Source organism: Drosophila obscura, unplaced genomic scaffold, assembly GCF_018151105.1.
Source record: "Drosophila obscura isolate BZ-5 IFL unplaced genomic scaffold, ASM1815110v1 contig_4, whole genome shotgun sequence".
Lineage (NCBI taxonomy): Eukaryota > Metazoa > Arthropoda > Insecta > Diptera > Drosophilidae > Drosophila > Drosophila obscura.
This window is the reverse complement of record NW_024542828.1, coordinates 11219730-11240392: the sequence shown is the minus strand read 5'-3', so window position 1 is coordinate 11240392 and position 20663 is coordinate 11219730. Positions and strand designations below refer to the sequence as shown.

Sequence of the window (20663 nt, the reverse complement as noted above, 5' to 3'; positions counted from 1 at the left end):
TGACCAACAAAAAAGGGTAAAGAAAATTCATTAATATGGTTTGGGCCAAGAAGGATAAACAACAACAGCCAGGACAGAGTACCCCCAAATAAACCGAAAAAAAAAACGAAAACAAAAACAAAATCATCAACCAAAATGATTTTGTATTTATGTTTTGGGGTCGCTCTGCCATTTCCGTGCATCAGTGAGCGGCGGAGGATGAAAGTTCACGAGCAAAAGCCTTTTGGCACCAAGAGAGAAAGTGATGGAAGGAGGCAGAGAGTGGGGGATGATGGGTAGCGATGCAGAGGAAGGAAGAACCAGAGAGCTGATAAAGTTTTTTGTCACCTGCAGGCGATTTGTGTAGGGATCAAAGATAAGAGATTTGTAGGTACCGACGCGACGGAGGGAATACACTCTTTTGAGCCACATTTTGAAGTAGATCTTTGCATTGAAAGTCTCATCCAAACTTCATTTTGGATGAGATTTTCAATTACTTCCATAAATTTAGATTCCCTTATACAGAACAGAAAACTATCCCTGCCTCCGCTTTTCGGTCACCAAAACTAAACCCTTCTCTCGATTTTACTACCTATCCTGGAGGTTAGGGCATCCCTTCATCAAAAAGGTTTTAATCAGCACGTGGCATGCAACCTGTATGTGTGTCTGGCCACCCATGTTTCGCTCTCTCTGTCTGTTGTTTTAGTGTTTGTCTATCTATCCGTTCAACTGCGAATATTGCCTGCTCTGGACAGACTTCTCTTTCAGCCTCATCCCCATCCTTTGGTTCGTCCTCCTGGTTCAGCCTCCTGGCAGGAGGAGGCATGGCATGGGTGCAGCTTTGTTTATTTGCATTGGCTGCGGCGATGGATTTATGAGAGAAGCCATTGAACTTGCCCCCCCCCCAAGGCCCCAACTCTCTCTCTCTCTCTCTGCCACTATCTGCCCCTTGTATGTGTATGTTTATAGGTGTATGCGAACACAAATATGCCATAGGCACGCACATTCTGCCTAAGCCACTCACAGACACTCCCTCCATTCCACTCCACCCCCCAAAAGCATACAGCGGCAAATGCTCATCATTCCCGAGCCCCCAAACCATAGAAAACCATGCCATCACCCCACTCCCCTCCACACGGCAACCCCTTCAGCGATTTCACTGCCCATCCGCCTTCTGGTCTTCTGGCCAAAGCCAATTTTGACATTTGCGTTTTGACGCACGCGGCAATACGCAATTTTTGACTCTTGAAGCCACTCTTTTGGCCAGGCTTACGCCGCCCACTCTGTTTTTTAGGATTTTGACCACGTGACCAGCGAATCGCAAACGTTATTGCTGCTGCTGTTTCTTTCTTCTATTTTGGGTAAAGTCTACAGTGGGATAATCGGATATACGAGCATTGCAAGTGGTTATGTTATGTAAAATGTCTACAGTGGGTACTCTTGGCTGAAGTTGCATGGTTGCAAGTACAAAGAAACCAGCTCAAAGCGACACATTCTGAAGACATTGAAGTCACCTTTTTTCGCATTAAAACAGCCATTTAAAGTTACGAAAATATCCAAAGTTTCCAACTTTAAACTGTCTTTTCCTGTCTATTATGAAACGCACTGGCAAGTGATACACACAAACACACACACACACATACTCGTACTCGTAATCGTACTCATAGGAGGGGGCGACATTTGTGCAATTTCTCATATTTCATGGCTTGACCTTTCCTTTCCTCCTTCTTTTATTTTTTTTTGGCCGTCATATAAATTGTTTGTTTCTGTTCCCAGTTTCCAGTGTTCTTTTCTTTTGCTGCTGCTGCTGCTGCTGCTGCTGTTGTTGTTGTTGTGGCTTATATTTTTATGACCCCAAAACGTTGGCACGTATCGTATTTGGGGAGCCAGAGCAGAACGAAACAAGCATTCCTTCTAATACTATAACCAATATAAATGTCATTTATGTTTTGGACACTTTTCTGTAAGGGGTGGGGGTTGGGGGTTGGAGTAGCTGCCACTAGTAGCAGTAGTGGGAGGTGCTGCCACGTGGAGAGCCCTTTAGAGTCGTGTTCAAAAAAAAAAAAAAAAAAAAAAAAGAACAGAAGGAGAAAAATTCTGTCATGGTCAGCGATACAAAAACCATAGCGAATTGGGAGGAGGAGTAGGTGCAGGAGCAGGAGCAGGAGCATGGAGGTGGAGGCACTTGAAGCAGACACCCATGAAGTACACACACCACAGGACATCTGCAGGATGCACACAATTCGTAACTGTATCTGCCTCTCCATCTCTATTTGTATACGTATCTGCTGTATCTGTATCCGTATCCGATTCAACGTGCGGTTGAGGGTGTGATAAGCATCGCATCGCCAACACACTCACATTCCATACACACGATAGGAGGGAGAAGAATGATAGCAGCACTTTGTGGCACTTAAGGATATGCAAAAGCAGTAAGGACTTCCGCTTAGGTTTCAAGCTGGATTATTTGGCCAATTTCGTTGGCTTCGGCAAAGGATTGAAGGGACTGGACTGGCTGAGCCTGGCGAGATGGTTCTTGAGCCAATTTTCATTTGGAGGAGACTTAGAAGGATTTCGGGTACAAACTTCAAGATGAAGATTCACTGAATTCCGGATAACTTCCGTGGGAAGTAGAAAAGTCGATCTTTCTGCCAAAACTCAATCCAGCTGCAACTACGATTCCAATTCCTCGTTTGTTGTCACGAAATGGCTCTGGCAATGGCGGCTCATTCATCTCAGCTTTTCCATTTCCCTCCTAAAGAGGAGACAAGACAGACACTCTTTCATGTTGACTCCGCCTAATGACACGCAGGAAAAGACGGCCACGGGTAAGTATCACTTCCTTGCTCCTCAATGGAAGCTCGTTTCTGTTTCCGGTTTGCAACTGCCACCACTTCCTGCCTCAAACTCCAACGCCCTTCTGGCTGCAAAAGCGGAAGGCGTCATGCTACCATGAGCTTTTGTTCTCCTGCCGCACCCCACCCGCCTACCCTACCCTTTTTATATAGTATTTTTATTTATGCTCTTTCTGAGTCGGTCTTATTATTGCATTAGCCCCTGCGGTGGGGCTCCTGGAAACGGGGCAGAGTGGTGAATCCTTTGCTCATTTCGTTATTTGTTGTTTTCCATGTTATTTTATATTATCTTCATATATGAATTGTGGTTCCGTTTCGTCCTTCCCATAATATTATTTTTATTATGCATGTCGCGTGCTGCTGCTGCTGCCGCAGAGACAGTGAGAGAGACAGAGAGGGAAAACAATATTTATTTATTTCAACCCTTCCAGAATGGGGTAATGGGGGGGATGTGAGCTGGGTGATGCTCCCTTTAATATGCCATAAATATGACAGCGATTTCCTTTCCTAGGAAGGTCTTTCGTTCCGCTTCTGGCTTGGAACCCACATCAAGTGGAGCCTCGTTTCGCGCTGTTCATTGTATTCCCATCGAAGCTATTAAAATACTAACTATTAATAAATAAATTCCATTGCCCGACGCGCACATTTCTCCCATTCTTTCTCCCCCCTGTCACCCCTGTCACGTTTTCGTTTGTTTGTTTTTGTTTTCTGTCAACTTTTTGATGCCGCATTTGTTGAGGTTTATCTAGTTTTGAATGTGTATTTTTTATGGCCCGTATATTCTTGGTTTATTTTTAGTGTCAACTAAACTGAAACATGCAAAATATGGCGCCATTAATGCCACACTTTGACCCCTTCTATTCAGCCGCGAGAGTGCAGCTGTTTCAAATTTGCGGCCGCAGGGGCAGATTGGGAATTGTATGCTGTCAGCGTTGGTATTCAGACTAAGTTCATGATTGCTGGGGCTTTAAAACTAAATTGGGTTCCGTGTTAGTGCCAGATATGGGATCTGTGTCTATTAAAATGCAAGCGGAAAGAGTGTATTTAACATAGCGTTCACAATGGAAGATAAAAACTATTGGAAGCAATTCCCTCAGGAGAAAACACATAATTGTAGAGTTCAATAGCTAATTTTTAGTACATTTATACAAAAATTAAAGTGTGGTTCCACACCATTCGAATTTAAACCGCTGCGCGCCATTCAATTTTTCTCGCACACTAGCTGTGCTCTTCTAACACATAGCCGCATGGCAAACATACGGCTGTTCGAAAATTCGAGCTCAAGTTCGAAAATTCGAATCAACGGACATATCAGCAGATGCAACTCTCAAATGTACACAGGACTACAAAAGTGTGGATTAGACGCGGCTTAAGGTTTATAATTTTGGTTTAGTTGTGTTTAGCATATGTTTTAGCTGTTAAATATTACATATGTATGTGTATGCATAAAATTGTAATTGAGTACACTTTTGTTTCAGGAACCAAGTGTTTTGTTGTGCAGATTAAAAAAGAGTTTCACTGAAATGAATGTGCTTGGTTTTGTGAATTATCAATTTGGGAGCCGTTTATAAAGTCACAACAAGTTGATAACTGGCCAAAACTCGACTGAGCGAGGGGCTTAAATCCGTAAAAACCTTGGCGTGCCCATCTTTCTCGCTCTTGCGCCTCCCAAAAAAATGGCATGGTCAGCAATATCCCCACGAATCGATCGAGCGGGGAGCGACCGACTGTATAGTGTCCACTCAGCGCGTCTCGCCGCGACGGACCCCACATTTACAATGGGGGAGACGAAGACCAAGGTGCTTACGCTTACTGGACAGCAGCAGCAGCGTGGATGTTTATGGAAGTTGCGCATATCAATTGAGGCCCGTTCGAGGGAGAGACACTGGCAGAGCCTACCTGCTCACACAGCTCGTCGTTCTCTGTGCCGGTGCTGCTGCTCCCGCTGCTGCTGTTGCTGCTGTTCGGTTATAAGGCCGCGGCTCAGCGGCATGGCGAATCAGTCAGTACCTGGCCCTTTGTCGGACGTGTGTTACGTGTTGCAGTGAGCCCTCTTCCCTCGCACGGCCCCCCGCTGATAGTGAGAGAGATGAACAGAAAGCGGACGAGCCTTCTGCGCTGGCTGCAACAGCTGCTTAGGACGCTTCTGTTGCGTCTTCTCAGCGAGTTCAAATCGGAGGCCGGTCTCACGGAGACGACTCCAGGCAGCAACAGGTGCAGGCCAAAACGGGACGAAATCGTGCCCATACCCCGCGTCAAGGGGCTGCCTGTGGTGGGGACACTGCTGGACCTGATAGCCGCTGGCGGAGCCACACAGTGAGTAGAGAATGGATCCCTCTATATATAGATCTGTCACTCTCTCCTGAATAGACTACACAAGTACATCGATGCCCGCCATCGGCAGTACGGTCCCATCTTCAGGGAACGCTTGGGCGGCACTCAGGATGCGGTGTTCGTGTCTTCGGCCAGTCTGATGCGTGGGGTCTTCCTGCACGAAGGTCAATACCCGCAGCATCCGCTGCCAGATGCCTGGACGCTCTACAACCAGCGGCATGCCTGCCAACGTGGACTGTTCTTTATGTAAGTGGAGCGACGCAAAGGCGAGAGTCGAGAGTCGAACGGCGAGTCGCGACTCTGTCTATGAATTGCAAATCAGTCCCATCTCATGTCTGCTTCTCTTTGCATCCATCTGCATGTCTTATCTGCCACAGGGAGGGGGCGGAGTGGCTGCACAACCGGCGTATACTTAATCGCCTGCTCCTCAACGGAAATTTGAATTGGATGGACGTGCATATTGAGAGCTGTACGAGGCAGCTGGTCGACCAGTGGCGCACCCGAACTGAAGAGGCGACTACAGACGGCGACGTCAACGTCAACGCCCCAGGGAGCAGCTACTACGAATTACCGGATCTGGAGCAGCAGCTGTACCGTTGGTCCATAGAAGGTGGGTCTGGTCTGTTGCAAATTTCTATTTTGTGCTATAAAGCTATAATTTATTGCCCCCCTACCCACCCACAGTGCTCTGTTGCATCATGTTTGGCAGCAATGTCCTGACCTGCCCCAAAATACAGTCGGCTCTGGACCACTTCACCCAGATCGTGCACAAGGTTTTCGAGCATAGCTCGCGCCTGATGACCTTTCCGGCCAAATTGGCCCAGCTGCTGCGCCTCCGCATTTGGCGCGACTTTGAGAGCAACGTGGACGAAGTGCTGCGCGAGGGAGCCGCCATCATAGACCACTGCATTGGGGGGGAGATCATCGGAGACGGACAGACGGAGCTGCGAGAGGAGACGCTCTTCCATCGACTGCAGGCGGCAGAGGTGCCCGCCGAGATGATCAAGCGTATTTTTGTGGATCTGGTCATAGCAGCAGGTGACACGGTGTGGATTGAAGCAACAGCAGCGGCCGATTGCAGCAGATTGACTAATTCGAATCCCTTCCCCGCACAGACCGCCTTCAGCAGCCAGTGGGCGTTGTTCGTCCTGTCGCGGGAGCCACATCTGCAGGGTCGACTTGCCCGCGAGCGAGTGGCGTCCGAGTCGCAGCTGCTGCACGGCCTTATCAAGGAGTCCCTGCGTCTGTATCCCGTGGCGCCGTTCATCGGACGCTACCTGCCGCAGGATGCGCATCTTGCAGGCCATTTCATTGAGAAAGATGTGGGTAAAAGGACGCTCCACAGCAGGAACCATCGATTGCTCATTCTTTAGTCTACTTCCAGACCATGGTACTCCTCTCCTTGTACACAGCCGGTCGCGATGCCTCACACTTTGAGCAGCCGGAGCGGGTTCTGCCCGAACGCTGGTGCGTGGGCCGGTCGGAGCAAGTGCACCAGTCGCACGGCAGCCTGCCCTTCGCCATAGGCCAGCGGTCGTGCATCGGTCGACGTGTAGCTCTCAAACAGCTGCACTCGCTGCTGGGCAAATGCGCCACCCAATTCGAGATTCAGTGCCTCAACGAGCGGCCCGTCGACTGCATGTTGCGTATGGTCACAGTGCCCGACCAGACGTTACGCCTGGCCCTACGGCCGCGTTCCCCCGAGTGATACGGCACACACACACAGATGCAGTTCCTCTAATTCTATTCGTAGTTGTACACGTAGCCGTAATCGTAGTTTCCCTTTATTTTTATACAAATATATAAACCTCAAACTACAGCCAACAAATCAGGGGGAACAGAGCGCCATCAACAGGACATAGCCGATGAACAGGCAGAGCAGGACGCCAATTCCCTGCAAAGCAGATCCCAGGAACACAAATCCCATGAACATGGACCATGCCACCACGGATAGCAGGAACATGGAGGCCAGAGGCCGCAGGGACACACGTGCCGTGACCGTCCTCTCCCAGATGTCCGTGTCGCCGTCGCGCTTATCGAACCACTGTTCGATCATGGGGGCCAGCAGAAGCTGCCGCGAAATGCTCCCAAAGAAATCCTGACGTTCGTAGCAGGACTGCAATTGGATTTTATACTAAAAGACAAAGAAATGGCCATAAGTAGAATTCGGAGAAATGGAAATGGGTTCCAACCTTCTGGTTAAACGCATCCGATATCCTGTGAAGCCGTCTGACCAAATACGTGATCTCTCCGGTCTGGATGGGCAGGAGCGCAGGATCGATGGCCGCCGTCAAGTTCGAGGCATTCAGCCACATCTGTCGTGGGTTCAGCCTCGAGGTGTCCAGCATGGAATCGCTGGTATTGAAGAAGCTGCGATTGTTCGCCGATATGGATGGCGGCGACGTAAACTCCTCGGGCAGCGTCTCATGCATGGAGAGATTCGCTTGATCCACCTACAAGAGAAGGTCTTACAATAGAACGAAATGAAAATAATGGAAACCTCACTGACATTAAAAGTTCCACAGAAATAATCGATGCACTGGCGCAAGACCTCCGGCACCCGGGACACATCGGCCAGCAGCGTCTCGTCTTGGCTGGGCTCGTGCCACATCCTGTGCAAGAAGTTCTTCAGGAATCCCTCCAAACGCTGCTTCTCCAAGATCTCCATTCGCAGGCGCGAAACCTCCCGCAAAACCTGATTCCGGGCCATGCTTATGACAAACAGAAAGTTCTCCATTTCCAAGCGCATGGTGTCGCTGAAGAGTTTGGGCATGCTCGACCACTGGGCACTCTGCGGCAGGGATTTGCTTAAAGAATGCATAGAAAAGTACAAATTAGAAAGGGCAAGAACAGGGGGACGAAAATGGGGACACCAACTTCAGCAAGTGCGTCTGACGAAGGGGCGAGTCGAAGCCATAGGAATTTCCCGAGTGCATACGCTCGAAGCGCTGCAGTCGATCCACCAGATCCGGATTGCCGAATGTGATGGCCAGGCGGCTCAGCATTTGGCAGTTGCGGTACACGGTGTAATCTAAGCGCCCAAAGTGCGGCAGCAGCTGCATGAAGATGTGCGTGTAAACGATTAGATTGTCCACGATGAATGCATCGTAGGCGGAAGTTATGGCCGGCTTGTAGCTGTGGCCAGAACTGAAAGAGGAGCAAAAGATAAGTCTCATTCCAAGACGTGACTCGTAAGGGATCTTCCACTCACACTCTGCTGTTTAGAGTGGCCATCGTGTATCGCCATGGCTGGATGTAGCTGAGCCAAAGCTCGAGGACCACCAGCAGGGAGCTGTCCAGCGGCCAGCGATCAATCAGACCCGAGAGGAAGGCATATATGCGCCCCTTCACCATGCTCAGGGACAGCTTGCGCAGCGAACAGAGAGAGGTGTGGTCCACCGGGGCAGCGCTGGCGAAGAAGTGGATCTGCTTGACCAAGGTGCGTACGGCACGCACCCAGTCGCTGCCAGGCAAATGGTGCTCGGACTCCACGTCGTAGCGTAGCCAGATGTCCACAAAGAAGTGAAGGACCGACTCTGATCGCCAGGCATAGTTGCGGGCGGCACTGACACTGGCAGAGATCGACTGTGGCGAGATGTTGCCGCCTCCTGGTCCGCCACTGCCACCGCCAGAGCTGTTTCCATTGCGATAGGAGCTAGGGATCTTTATGTAGCGCGGCTGGCGGAGCGGCTGCAGCGACTGCGTGGGCAGGGGCTGAGCTGCCTTAATGCCGCCACTGAAGTAGCTCGGCTCGATGCGTGCATCCGGAAACAGAGGCAGAAAGTTGTTCAGATAATCGCTCACCAGCACCAGGTACACGGTCTTGCTTCGCGTATTGTGGATCTGCATGGCAACGGGATCGATGCTGTGCAGCGGCTGCAGTCCGTGCACCACGAAATGCAGCATGAAGAAGTCGAAGCTATTGAGGGAGAGCGACGACACCTGGTGCGTCTGTGGATCGATGTTGAGCAAATCCGCGTAGAACATCGGACTCTGGCCAGTTTGCAGCATTGTGACCAATTTCACCGGCAGCAGATTGATGTCCATCTCGAACTTTGCCTGTTCGGCCAGCAGCCTGTGGCACACGTTCATCCAGGGGCCGCATACGCTAAAGAACTGTTCCAGCGTCTTGTACACATTCATCCCACTCTCTGGTGTCGTCGTGCGCAGTCCCCAGCCCAGGGGATTGCCATTGACACCGAATATGAAGTGCACGATGTGGGGGAATATCTCCTGCAGCTCCCGCAGTGAGCAGCGCTCCATCAGCATCAGCAGCTCGTGCACCCGCTCCACTGGGGGATAGCGCAGCACCGCCAGAACGCGGTTCTGGAATTGCAGTTCACGAAATTCAGTAAATACAGCCTCATCATGCTTGTTTACTTACCAGTATGTTTTCGGGTGGTACTGCTGGCATCATTTTCTAGTCCTTTATGTGTCCTTTATAGTTTTTATTTACAATTAAATAGGACTTTAAAAGCATTAAACGGCGGCAGCCGGCGTGCAGCAAGCCAAATATCGATCTTAGAGCGCAAACTATTGATACTATCGCACGACTAATTTGCATTTATTTTATATATTTATAAAATTAAAGCGAGTGCTTTAAAATTATAGCAACAATATTGGCTATATAAAAAGCTATAAATCTAAGACACAGCCACAAAAATTCCCACAAATATGCAATTATCTATGTCACGGCTGTACAACAATCGCAACCTCTAACAACTATCGCTATCATCGATAACACGCTGTTGTTTTTTGCGACCGGCGTTTGTTTTGGTGCAGTTTTTGTGTTTTATTGAGTTTTCTGTAATTATTAGCCGCGAAAATGAAGCGCCGAAGCCAAACCCAAGCCCAAGCAGCCAAGGACAGTAGTAATAAGTCCAAGGAAAAGGCCGGCGCCCTGACGCTGGCACAGTTCAGCTCCGATGTCATATGGCAGGTGGGTGCTCCTCGGGGCAAGCGCGTCCACGCCGTCCAGCCGAAAACTAACGAAAATCCGTTTTAATAGGTTGCATCGCAGTACTGGTCGCCGGACACAAAGGCGGATCATTTGCCCTACAGCGCAAATGTTATTGAACGCATCTACATTGAGGAAATCGGTGGCAGCCACAGTTCGCGGCGCATCAACATGCTTGAGTTCAGCCAGTACATGGAGCAGTATCTGTGGCCGAACTACCAGCGAGAGACGGCCACACACGCGCACCTCATGTCCATTATGATCATGGCCAACGAGAAGTTCCGCGAGCGCGTCCAAGTGTGGAATGTGTTCGAGGAGCGGCCCGAACAATATCCTAACTTTTTTCGCCACGTGCTGGAGTCGTGTCTGCCGGACAAGGGTGCAAAGGAGGCCAGGAGCACGTTGCGCGAACGCACGGCCCTGCTGATGTTCCTCAATCACTGCTTCAACAGCATGGAAATCGAGCTATGCCGTGAGCAGGCCAAGCGTCTCGTATCCCTATCCATGTGGCACTGTCTGCAGCCTCGCCGTCGCGATCAGGAGCTGCGTGAGGTGCCAGAGTGGCGAAAGTACTGGAAGCGCCTGCTCAAAAAGGACAAGGATCCCAAGGCCGAGGTACTCTGGGAGCGGCATTTTATGCAGAACCTTATCATTGATTTCCTGGACATACTCGAGAGCATTCCCGCCGAGGGCGAGATCAACCCCTGTCTGGTGCACTACTGCGAGCGCTTTCTCGAGTTCATCATCGATCTGGAGGCGCTGCTGCCGACGCGGCGCTTCTTCAACACCGTCCTGGATGACTGCCATCTGATTGTGAGGGCTCTGCTGTCGCCGCTGGTGCGGCGCGAGGAGGGCAAGCTGTTTGGCCAGGTATGTGTCAGACTTTTCTTGTTTTTATTCCCTAACTGGTAAATCATAAATTAGTTAAGTTTAAGTACAAAAATCTCAATGTTGGACATTGCTAAACTACGGGACAACACTTAGCGACGCTAGAGCTTAGATCCTAAACGGAACGGAGACGGGAGTCGGTGGCTGATTATTCTCAGTATCTCAGTAGTCGTTGCCGTTCATGTAGTGCAGCTCGTCGCCCCAGTCGTTCGTGGAGGGGGGCTCGTTGTAGCAGCAGGATTTCTTGAGCAGAAACGTCACATGGCGCTGCCGCAGCACACATATGTAGAGCAGCAGCGGGCATTGCAGGGCATTGACCACAATGTGGGCATAGAGCAGGCCGTCCAGCTGCAGCCAGGACATGATAAGAAACAGCCAGGCCACGGACATGACCAACAGCATCAAGGAGAACATAATAAAGCTGCAGGGGATAGGGGGAGATATTGGATTATCCTGATGGGATGATTCTGTGCATCTCAAGGCAACTCACTTGGCCTTCAGTTTGTGGGCAATCCGTCCGTAGACAGTGCGTCTGTTGATCAGCTTCCTGGTGGTCACATAGAAGAAGGTGTTCACCACGATGGTGCATGCAATGGGGGCAAAGAATATGCAAATGCCCAGCCAGCCAATCGTCTCCTGCTCGCCCACCATCTGCTCCTGCTTGTACGAATCCGCATCGAGGAAGAAATGCGCAAAGACAGCCAGGGCTGCCATTGTGCCCGTGCAGCCCCAGGCATAGGCGGAGTAGTAGCAGTACATTCGGCCATCGGTGACGCGCAGGAAAACGTTCCTCGAGCGGAACGTCTTCCAGATGTAGTAGCCAAAGCTGTTTAGCCAAAAGAAAGCGGCCAGCATACTGAAGCACATGATGATGTCCGCCACAATGAAGCTTACGTGACTCGTTAGCTCCGTGAAGATGCGCACCAGGTCAGCCGCCTGGCTGACCATCAGGCAAACGGCTATTGTGGTCACTATGTTGCCAACCAGATCTCTGCTGAACGGAAGGGACGCAGTTAACGCATGAATGGGGTCATAGTTCCAGCAGCAGAGCTCACCTGAGGGTCGGCAGAATAAAGTAGACAATGGCTATGACCAGCAATATAATCAGCGATATTCCATGGAAGATGGGATTGAGGATCTTGCGCAGCAGAAAGCTTGAATCGCTCCACTTGATCTCCTTTTTGGCCAGACAGATTTTTGCAAACAAAACATGCTCCTCGCCCGTGCTGGAAGTGGCCTAAAGAATGTAAAATGATTGATTAGAATGAAAGAAGAAGGGGCTGGGCTGTAGAAGGGAAGTATATTCATACCCTATCTATGCAGTAGAGTCCTTGATCGTAGTCATGGTAGAGCGGCTCCCTACTCCCAGCTATGTCGTCCTCGTAGTCTGTTTGCACGCCACTCTGCTCGGCGGCCTCGTCTTCGGCATTGGTATAGTGCCTCAGCTTGCCATCGTCCAGGAGCACCAGCTTATCAGAGCTCTGAAAGAAGAGGTGTCTATAGAATACCACAGGACATGAAGAGAGAAAGAGAGTACTCACCCCTGCATAGTGATAGATGGGCCACATCTGCATGGAACCGCAATTGGGAATGCCAATGATGAACTTGAAGCGCACAGGCCGGTTCTGGTCACCGCCATAGCTGGTGAACATCGGCTGAAAGTAGTCTGCAAATGGATGCCATAGATAGAAAATGACAGAGAGAAAGATTCTTCAATTGGAGAACAGAACAAAACAGAAGGAAAGAAAAACACTTCAAGAGTCTGCCTTTGTTACAATTGAGGGATCGAGGGGGAATCCACTCTCCTATAAATATTTAGACTGCATGAAAAGAACGTGCTCTGCTCTGCTCTGCTCACTTCCCTTCCCATCCCATGCCATTCCATCATCATCTCTCAGCTGGCTTTCAGTTTGCGATTTGTGGGGATTTGTTCTCCTCCAATTACCACAGAGATTGGATGCACTTCCCCCGCCCCCGCCCCACCCATTCCCCCATTCCTTTGATATGCTAATCATAGTATACGGAAATTAGATTAAATCTCATGTAGCTGTTGCTACACTTGCAATCTTCGGGCATTGACTAATCCTCAGATGAGATCAGTGTACGATTGTTGGCCTAATTGTGAATGAATCATCCTTGTTGTTGTAACACTTTTCATGTGTCACATCAATGGCAATGGTTCCAATGTTGAATTCGGAATGAGTTTGGGAATGTGCTTTTGTTATGAGCAAGGGACTAGAAGGTTGATACGAGTATTCTGTTTTAATTTCAAGAAAATTACTAAAGAACTATAAATATTTTTCATCTTTTATAGTTGTTCTTCGAACCATAATAGAATCAGAATCTTTTCATAATATTTCCCATCTTTTACACTTAATAACCAAACTATTTCACCCTTTGAAAGCCCCCCATCTAAGTAAGAGGCCACTTACTGCACACAGTAGCCATGCCTCGCCACATAAATCATATCATATCATCAGCAGCAGCCAACAGGATTGGGGGCACATATCCACAACCACTCTCTGTGTTTGTTTTCAAAACATTACAGCAGGAGAGGGAGGAACTGGCTACGTTCCACTGATCCACTGATAGCCAACAAATGGGCCATTAAATGTTGGGCACACATATGTTTTTGTTGCATGCTTCCCAGAGGGGGAAAATCCATAGAGTTGAATGGCCAACTCCAGTTGCCAAGGCAACCTTATTGCGTGTGTGGGACAGTGGGGGTGGGGTGGAAACAGCAGGAGCACTCACCCGTTTGGTTGACCTGCTGGCACTCGCTATCCACGTGTATCTCGAACTTTTCGCAGCATTTGTTGACCATTACTAGGCCGGGATCGGCTGGAGCAGGGCCTGAGGAGCCGCTACTTATATGGGCCATCACTGGGGATGGTATCACAAGTAGCAGCAGCATCAGAACAGGCATCGAGCAGCAGCTGCATTTTTGCGCGCCAAGCGTTTTCACAAGCATCTTTCGCACACAAAACAGACCCAAGCACGCAGACGGGGAGACGGAGACAGAGACAAATAGTATACACAGGTAATCGCGGGCTTATGTGGATCTGTGTTGGCCAACAGATGCGTCATCAAGGTGTCTCTCAGTCTGAAGCCGGCTAAAAGCCAAGATCATGACATGCATGCCAACAAACTAAGGCGAAAACTCTTTGTAGACTGGATTTACACACAACTATAGCCGCGGAAAGGTGCAACTGTGGCTGGGATTAACCATATAAACAGTGAGGGTTTTATTTCCTCTTTATTTAAATGTTTATACGAATCGGAATTTCGAATTTTGCGGGAAGAGAGAGAACATTCGAATTGAAAAGTCGACGGTTGAATGAGCTGCCTCTCGCTCTGGCTTTCTAGTGACTGCTGCCGAGAGAGAGAGCGGCTAAGTTCAAGTTCTATTTGATGGAAGGTAGGGTAGTACCGGTCTCCTCTCTCTGCCTCTAGTTTCGTTTTCTTTCTTCCAAGTCGCTCAAGTCAGAAACTGGTTTGGCTCTCAAATAAGGACCTCTTAGATTGCTGCCTTACCTTTCCAATATAATATACCCTGTACCAAGCGCTGTCGGCAACCACCGAAACGCAGCAACAAAAAGTTGAAGCAGGGCTTTGCTCTCTCCTCTCCGCTCCGCTTCTCTCCCCTCTTCAGCTGGTGTTTTTGTTTAAATTGAGCGACGGAAATTATCAATTGCAGCAGGCGAGACGGCAGTCGGGGAAGACAAACCAGGAACCGGCAAACGGAATTCATGATGCATGCGTGTGTGTGTTTTTGTGTTTTAGTGTTTGTGTGTCAGTCCAACCTCCCCTTGTATCTACAGGATGATATTTGATGATGACGATGGTGTGATAAGATGCCGCTGCATTCCCATGCAAGCGAGACAACTGCACTCTGTAGCCTGGAGCCAGGAGTCTCGCGACGCGCGTGCCTTGTCTTTCAGAGCTGTGGATGGTACTTGTCCCCTTGTCCGCTCACACCCCTCACTCCATAAAACACACAGACATATCGAAAGGAGTGGGAGGGGGCGATTTCTCCTCACGCTGTTCAATCAGAATGTTGTCGGAAGGTGGGACACGACACCCTTCAGCTAACCTTCAGAAACCCAGATTTGGTATTGGATTTCCTGGAGAGTTTCGAATTTCCACGATATAACTGCTCTTGTTCCCCCATAAGGACTTCCGCCTGCTCTGTAGAGACAGACCCGCTTTTTGTTCACCTTGCTTAATTAGCACTCTCTCGCTCTCTCTCAGTCTAGCCTGAGAGAGAGATACTACTACATGCATATTTACTTATGTATGCATGCATGTATGGGAGAGTAGTCTTGCCCAAACTGATGACGTATCAACCTTATGAGGAGGCAGACCAGACCAGCTTTAGCTTTACTTGGACTTGCGTTACCTGTAGTTTGAGTAAAAAAACTTAAAAGAGAGTCAGAGAGAGTGTTGCAGAGAGAGAAAGATAGAGAGCATTCACGAGGGCAGGTAGTAAAACAACGAAACACGTTCCATTCAATGCGCGCCCATGTGTTAACGATCAGGAGCGGTTCAGCGGGTGACGTAGGTAGACAGTGGGGGGGATTAAGATACGATGATGCTCTAACACATAAATAACCAATACTTTTCCTGCCTTTACAGCTCCTCGACATGCTTAAGTTCTACACCCGCTTCGAAATCAACGATGTGACGGGAAACTCCCTTACCGACCACGACATGACCCAGCTGCACTACAAGAAGATCACCTCCCTGCAGCGGGCTGTGTTCGCCAAGTTTCCCAGCCTGCGAGTGTTCGCCCTCTCCAATGTGGCCACCGTGGACAATCGGGAGTCGCTGGAGCAGCATTTCGGGGGATTGGATGGAGAGGGACTGAAACAGATCGCCACGTTTCTGAACCTAGTGCCGGATGAGGTGGCCGCACCTTTCGAGTGGCACCGCCTCGACGAGCCGTTCCTGAGGGAACTGCTGATCACGCGGCATGAGAAGCGCTGCTCCCAGCTGGAGGCGCTCAACGAGATGCCGCTGTACCCCACGGAACAGATCGTCTGGGACGAGAATGTGGTGCCCTCGGAGTACTACACGGGCGACAGCTGTCTGGCCCTGCCGAAGCTCAACCTGCAGTTCCTCACGCTCCACGACTACCTCCTGCGCAACTTCAATCTCTTCCGCCTGGAGTCCACCTACGAGATTCGGCAGGACATTGAGGATGCCGTCAGCCGCATGCTGCCCTGGCAGTCGGAGGACGGTGACGTCGTCTTCGGGGGATGGGCGCGCATGGCTCTGCCCATAGCCAGCTTCGCTGTGGTGGAGGTGGCCAAACCGCATATCGGGGAGAAGAAGCCCTCCCGAGTGCGAGCGGACGTGGGCGTGACCCTCTCCGTTCGCCGCGAGATCAAGATCGAGTGGGAGAACCTGCGCAAGCACGACGTCTGCTTCCTGATCACCGTGAAGCCCACACAGCCGTATGGCACCAAATACAATCCTCGCGAGCCCTTCATCCCACAGGTGGGGCTGGTGAGTGTGCGGGGCTGCGAGGTCGAAGGCATGCTGGATGCCAATGGTCGTGTGGTCGAAGATGGGCCCGAGCCGCGTCCCCAGTTGCCGGGAGAGCAGCGCTGCTACCGTGTGTGGCTGGACTCGAATCAGTATCGCCTGGACATGGACGATATGCAGGATGTAAGTAGATCTTCACTTCCTCCTTCCCAGTATTCCTTTAACGGTATTCCAATCCCCCTGCAGGGTGCTGATGATGTTTACGAGAGCTTCAACATCCTGATGCGTCGCAAGCCCAAGGAAAACAACTTCAAGGCCGTCCTGGAGACCATTCGCCATCTGATGAACACAGAGTGCGTGGTGCCGCCCTGGCTGCACGACATACTCCTCGGGTATGGCGATCCAGGTGCTGCCCACTACAGCAACATGCCCAATCAGGAGCGCAGTCTGGAGTTCAACGACACCTTCTTGGACTTCGAGCATCTGAAGGGCAGTTTCCCCAGCTACGAGCTCAAGTGCGAGATCCCCGAGGAGAGCCGACTGCCACCCTATCGTCTGATCTTTGGGGATGTGCCCATACAAAAGGATAGCGATGAGGAAGAGGAGGTGGAAGAGAAGAAGGAGCAGGAGCAGGAGGCGACTGTAAGCAAGTCGATTGTGATACAGCCCTATAAATACGAGGCCAGGGGACCCTACCCCAGCGACAAGCCCAAACAGTGAGTAAATTTAAGAGTTTAAATTCGTCTTGTTTTTTTACTGATCCCTCGTACCTTCTTTTTCTAGAAATTCCATTCGCTTTACGCCCACACAAATTGAAGCCATTCGCGCAGGCATGCAGCCGGGTCTGACACTGGTGGTGGGTCCTCCCGGCACGGGCAAGACCGATGTGGCTGTGCAGATCATCTCCAACATCTACCACAATCAGCCCAACCAGCGGACCCTCATTGTGACGCACTCCAATCAGGCGCTAAATCAGCTGTTCGAGAAGATCATGGCCCTGGACATTGATGAGCGACATCTGCTTCGTCTGGGCCACGGCGAGGAGGCCCTGGAGACGGAGAAGGACTACAGTCGGTATGGTCGCGTGAATTACGTGCTGGCCAAGCGCATGGATCTGCTCAACCAGGTACAGCGTCTCCAGGAGGCCCTCGGCGTGAGCGGCGACAATGCCTACACGTGTGAGACAGCCGGATACTTCTATCTGTACAATGTAATGGCGCGCTGGGAAAAGTTCCAGGACCAGATCAGAGTGCACCAGGGCGAGGCAGACGTGGAGAAGCTGAGGACTTTGTTTGAGAAGGATTTCCCCTTTGCCAAGTTTTTTGCGGATGCCCCACAGCCGCTGTTCAAGGGGTCCACATACGAGGAGCTCCTGGCCACAGCCGAGTCGAACTTCCGCTACATTTCGGACATCTTCACAGAGCTGGAGGAGTTTCGCGCCTTCGAGCTGCTGCGCACTGGCTTGGATCGCTCCAAGTATCTGCTGGTGAAGGAGGCCAAAATCATTGCCATGACCTGTACCCATGCGGCGCTCAAGCGAAAGGAACTGGTTAATCTGGGCTTTCGCTACGACAACATCCTGATGGAGGAGTCGGCGCAGATCCTGGAGATAGAAACGTTCATTCCCCTGCTGCTTCAGAATCCGCTGGATGGCCTGAATCGCCTCAAGCGCTGGATCATGATTGGCGACCATCACCAGCTGCCGCCCGTGATCAAGAACATGGCCTTCCAGAAGTACTCCAACATGGAGCAGAGCCTCTTCACCCGCCTGGTGCGCCTCGGCGTGCCCACCGTCGACCTCGATGGACAGGGACGTGCGCGCGCCAGCATTTGCTCGCTGTACAAGTGGCGCTACAAGAAGCTGGAGGATCTGCAGCACATCTTCGAGCGGGACGAGTACAAGCAGGCAAATCCAGGCTTCGCCCACGACTACCAGCTTATCAATGTGGAGGACTTTAAGGGCGTGGGCGAGAGCGAACCCAATCCCTATTTCTATCAGGTATAAAGCATCCAATTTTTCATTCCAAATACACAACTAAGTCCTTGCTTCTTTCCTTAGAATCTGGCGGAGGCGGAGTACGTCGTGGCGGTGTATATGTACATGCGTCTGCTTGGCTATCCCGCAGAAAAGGTCTCCATTCTGACCACCTACAACGGTCAGAAGCATCTCATCCGCGATGTGATCGGCGCCAGGTGTGGCAACAATCCCCTCATCGGCTGGCCACACAAGATCACCACCGTGGACAAGTACCAGGGCCAGCAGAACGACTACATCCTGATCTCGCTGGTGCGCACCAAGGCTGTGGGACATTTGCGCGATGTTCGGCGTCTGGTGGTGGCCATGAGTCGAGCCCGGCTTGGTGTCTATGTCTTTGGTCGGGTGTCGCTATTTAAGAACTGCCTGGAACTGCAGAATACCTTCAAGCTGGTGAGTAAAACTGGACCCTAAATTAAGTTGTATCGTCATCATAAATGAAATCCCTTGCAGCTTACGCAGCGACCACTGAAGCTGGCCTTGGTACCTGGCGATAGCTACCCCACGGAACGATTGTCCACGGCTGCAGTTGCCGGGAAGGCGCTCAAATCCGTAGAGAATATGTCCGAAATGGCGCAGTATGTGTACGAGCAGTACATGGCCAAAATGGAGGAGCTTAAGGACACCCTGCCCTCAGAGGAGGAGTTGCGTGCCATGCGCAGTAAATTGCCCCACGAAGATGATGATGACGAGGGTGCTGTTGTCCCAGAGGAAGTTACAGAGGAACCGCCGCAAAAGCGTGCGGCCAAGGAAGCGCCAGTAGGTAAGAAGGCCCCAGAGGTCTTCAAGCCCACGCCCATACTCAACGAGATCGCCATGGATGAGCCAGAGCCAGAAGTGAGCCAGGCACAACCGCAGCAGGAGGTTCGGGAAGAAACCACCGAAATCCCTCCTCAGGAATCGGCGGACAAGGCGCCCGAGGCAGAGTCCTAGGCTTCGCTTAATTGTTTAAATAATTTAATTTCAATAAGTTCCAACAATTATTAAGGACAAATGCAAGAACCCACACACACACACACACAACATTAAATCAAGAGAATTTCTACTTTTTGGGCGCAGTGATGCCCTCCAGCTGTGCCTTCAGCTGGGCATTGGTCTTCTTGAGGAAGGTGATCTCCTCGGTGAACTTCTTCTCCTCGGAAGCACGCAGCTCGGCATTGCGGCGCTCGGCCTGCTCCTGTTTCAGCTTCATATCGGCGATAATCTCCTCCAGCGCCTCCTTGTCCAGCTCCAGCGTCTTGACGCGATCGCGCAGCATCTCCTTCTCCTCGTGGGCCTGCAATGCCTTTCGCATGCCAAAGGCCACGGAGCTGCAGTAGAGCGTCTCGTAGGCCTCCATGGACATGGCAATCTCGTCGCGAATACGCAGCAGTAGCAGACCGCGCTCCGAGCAATTGATGGTGACCTGGCGGATAATCTCGTCTGCAAAGGATACAAACTAGTTGTCGCTGGGAGTTGGATTTGGATGGATTGTAACCCACCAAAACACTGCGAGTAGAGCTCACGACGCACTGGGCAGATGCCCGTCTCACGGGCCTGCGTCTGCTGCAGGCGAGTGTCGAGCATCTCCTGCAGATTGATGACATCCTGGCGAGTGGCGGGTGTGCTGGACACCGACTGCTGCCACAGCTGGCCATCCTCCTCCCAGCAACGAGGTGGCAAAATCGAGTTTAATATCTCTTCCGTCTCCCGCTTGGTATCTAGTAGAGCGCCCGCTGTCTGGGGGCGTTTCATCTCCAGCTCCGTCAGCGGAGCCCCCTTCTTCTCCGGATGCTTGACCACCAGCACTGGATTGTTGTAGCGGACCAGCGTCTGGAACTGGCCCACACTAGTAATCTCTAGCTCATCCATCTTGGCGCGGTTCTTTAATATATAATTTCTATTTATTGCTGGATAACTATTTTGTATAATCTAAACTGTGGGAGCGATTTTTTGTGTGTGATCCGACTCGTAGTCAAGGAGTTTGTTGATTGGAAAATCCAAAATGCCTTTGCTGTGGAAAATCCTGGAGAAGTTTGAGTTTGTTATTCTCCCGTGCCGGCTAGCAACGTGCCGGAACTGGGCAACCTTTTCTGTTTACCCAGGTGTCGAAAATGGAAACAAATATCAACAGGCTGCGGAAAAGCAA

At 50.8% G+C, this 20663-nt stretch overlaps 5 protein-coding genes across 6 annotated transcripts; 2 read left to right on the top strand and 3 right to left on the bottom strand.

Annotated features, from left to right (window-relative positions):
• The first annotated feature begins 4717 nt into the window (after positions 1-4717).
• LOC111070112 (cytochrome P450 315a1, mitochondrial) lies at positions 4718-6986 on the top strand. The gene is made up of 6 exons (XM_022360434.2): positions 4718-5150; positions 5205-5414; positions 5546-5778; positions 5853-6214; positions 6284-6490; positions 6553-6986. Exons 1-6 carry the CDS (start codon positions 4924-4926, stop codon positions 6874-6876), a joined length of 1563 nt encoding a protein of 520 aa, XP_022216126.2. The 5' UTR covers positions 4718-4923; the 3' UTR covers positions 6877-6986.
• LOC111070109 (sphingomyelin phosphodiesterase 4) lies at positions 6939-9693 on the bottom strand. The gene is made up of 6 exons (XM_022360431.2): positions 9553-9693; positions 8380-9494; positions 8046-8315; positions 7678-7975; positions 7361-7621; positions 6939-7302 (listed from the first exon to the last, which is right to left on the bottom strand). Exons 1-6 carry the CDS (start codon positions 9583-9585, stop codon positions 6997-6999), a joined length of 2283 nt encoding a protein of 760 aa, XP_022216123.2. The 5' UTR covers positions 9586-9693; the 3' UTR covers positions 6939-6996.
• A 210-nt stretch (positions 9694-9903) lies between these two features.
• On the top strand, positions 9904-19557 carry LOC111070108 (RNA helicase aquarius). The gene is made up of 7 exons (XM_022360430.2): positions 9904-10107; positions 10177-10995; positions 15649-16683; positions 16747-17216; positions 17284-18499; positions 18560-18928; positions 18989-19557. The coding sequence occupies exons 1-7, from the start codon at positions 9994-9996 to the stop codon at positions 19466-19468; spliced, it is 4503 nt and encodes a 1500-aa protein (XP_022216122.2). The 5' UTR covers positions 9904-9993; the 3' UTR covers positions 19469-19557.
• On the bottom strand, positions 11005-14033 carry LOC111070111 (probable G-protein coupled receptor Mth-like 5). Of its 2 annotated transcripts, none has more exons than XM_022360432.2 (6): positions 13768-14033; positions 12555-12679; positions 12324-12494; positions 12069-12250; positions 11504-12007; positions 11005-11434 (listed from the first exon to the last, which is right to left on the bottom strand). In XM_022360432.2, the coding sequence occupies exons 1-6, from the start codon at positions 13982-13984 to the stop codon at positions 11176-11178; spliced, it is 1458 nt and encodes a 485-aa protein (XP_022216124.2). In that variant the 5' UTR covers positions 13985-14033; the 3' UTR covers positions 11005-11175. The 2 variants fall into 2 exon arrangements, with proteins under 2 accessions (XP_022216124.2, XP_022216125.2); XM_022360433.2 differs by having other exon boundaries at positions 11504-12004.
• On the bottom strand, positions 19501-20506 carry LOC111070113 (putative inner dynein arm light chain, axonemal). The gene is made up of 2 exons (XM_022360435.2): positions 20017-20506; positions 19501-19957 (listed from the first exon to the last, which is right to left on the bottom strand). The coding sequence occupies exons 1-2, from the start codon at positions 20384-20386 to the stop codon at positions 19578-19580; spliced, it is 750 nt and encodes a 249-aa protein (XP_022216127.1). The 5' UTR covers positions 20387-20506; the 3' UTR covers positions 19501-19577.
• Between the last annotated feature and the right edge of the window lie 157 nt (positions 20507-20663).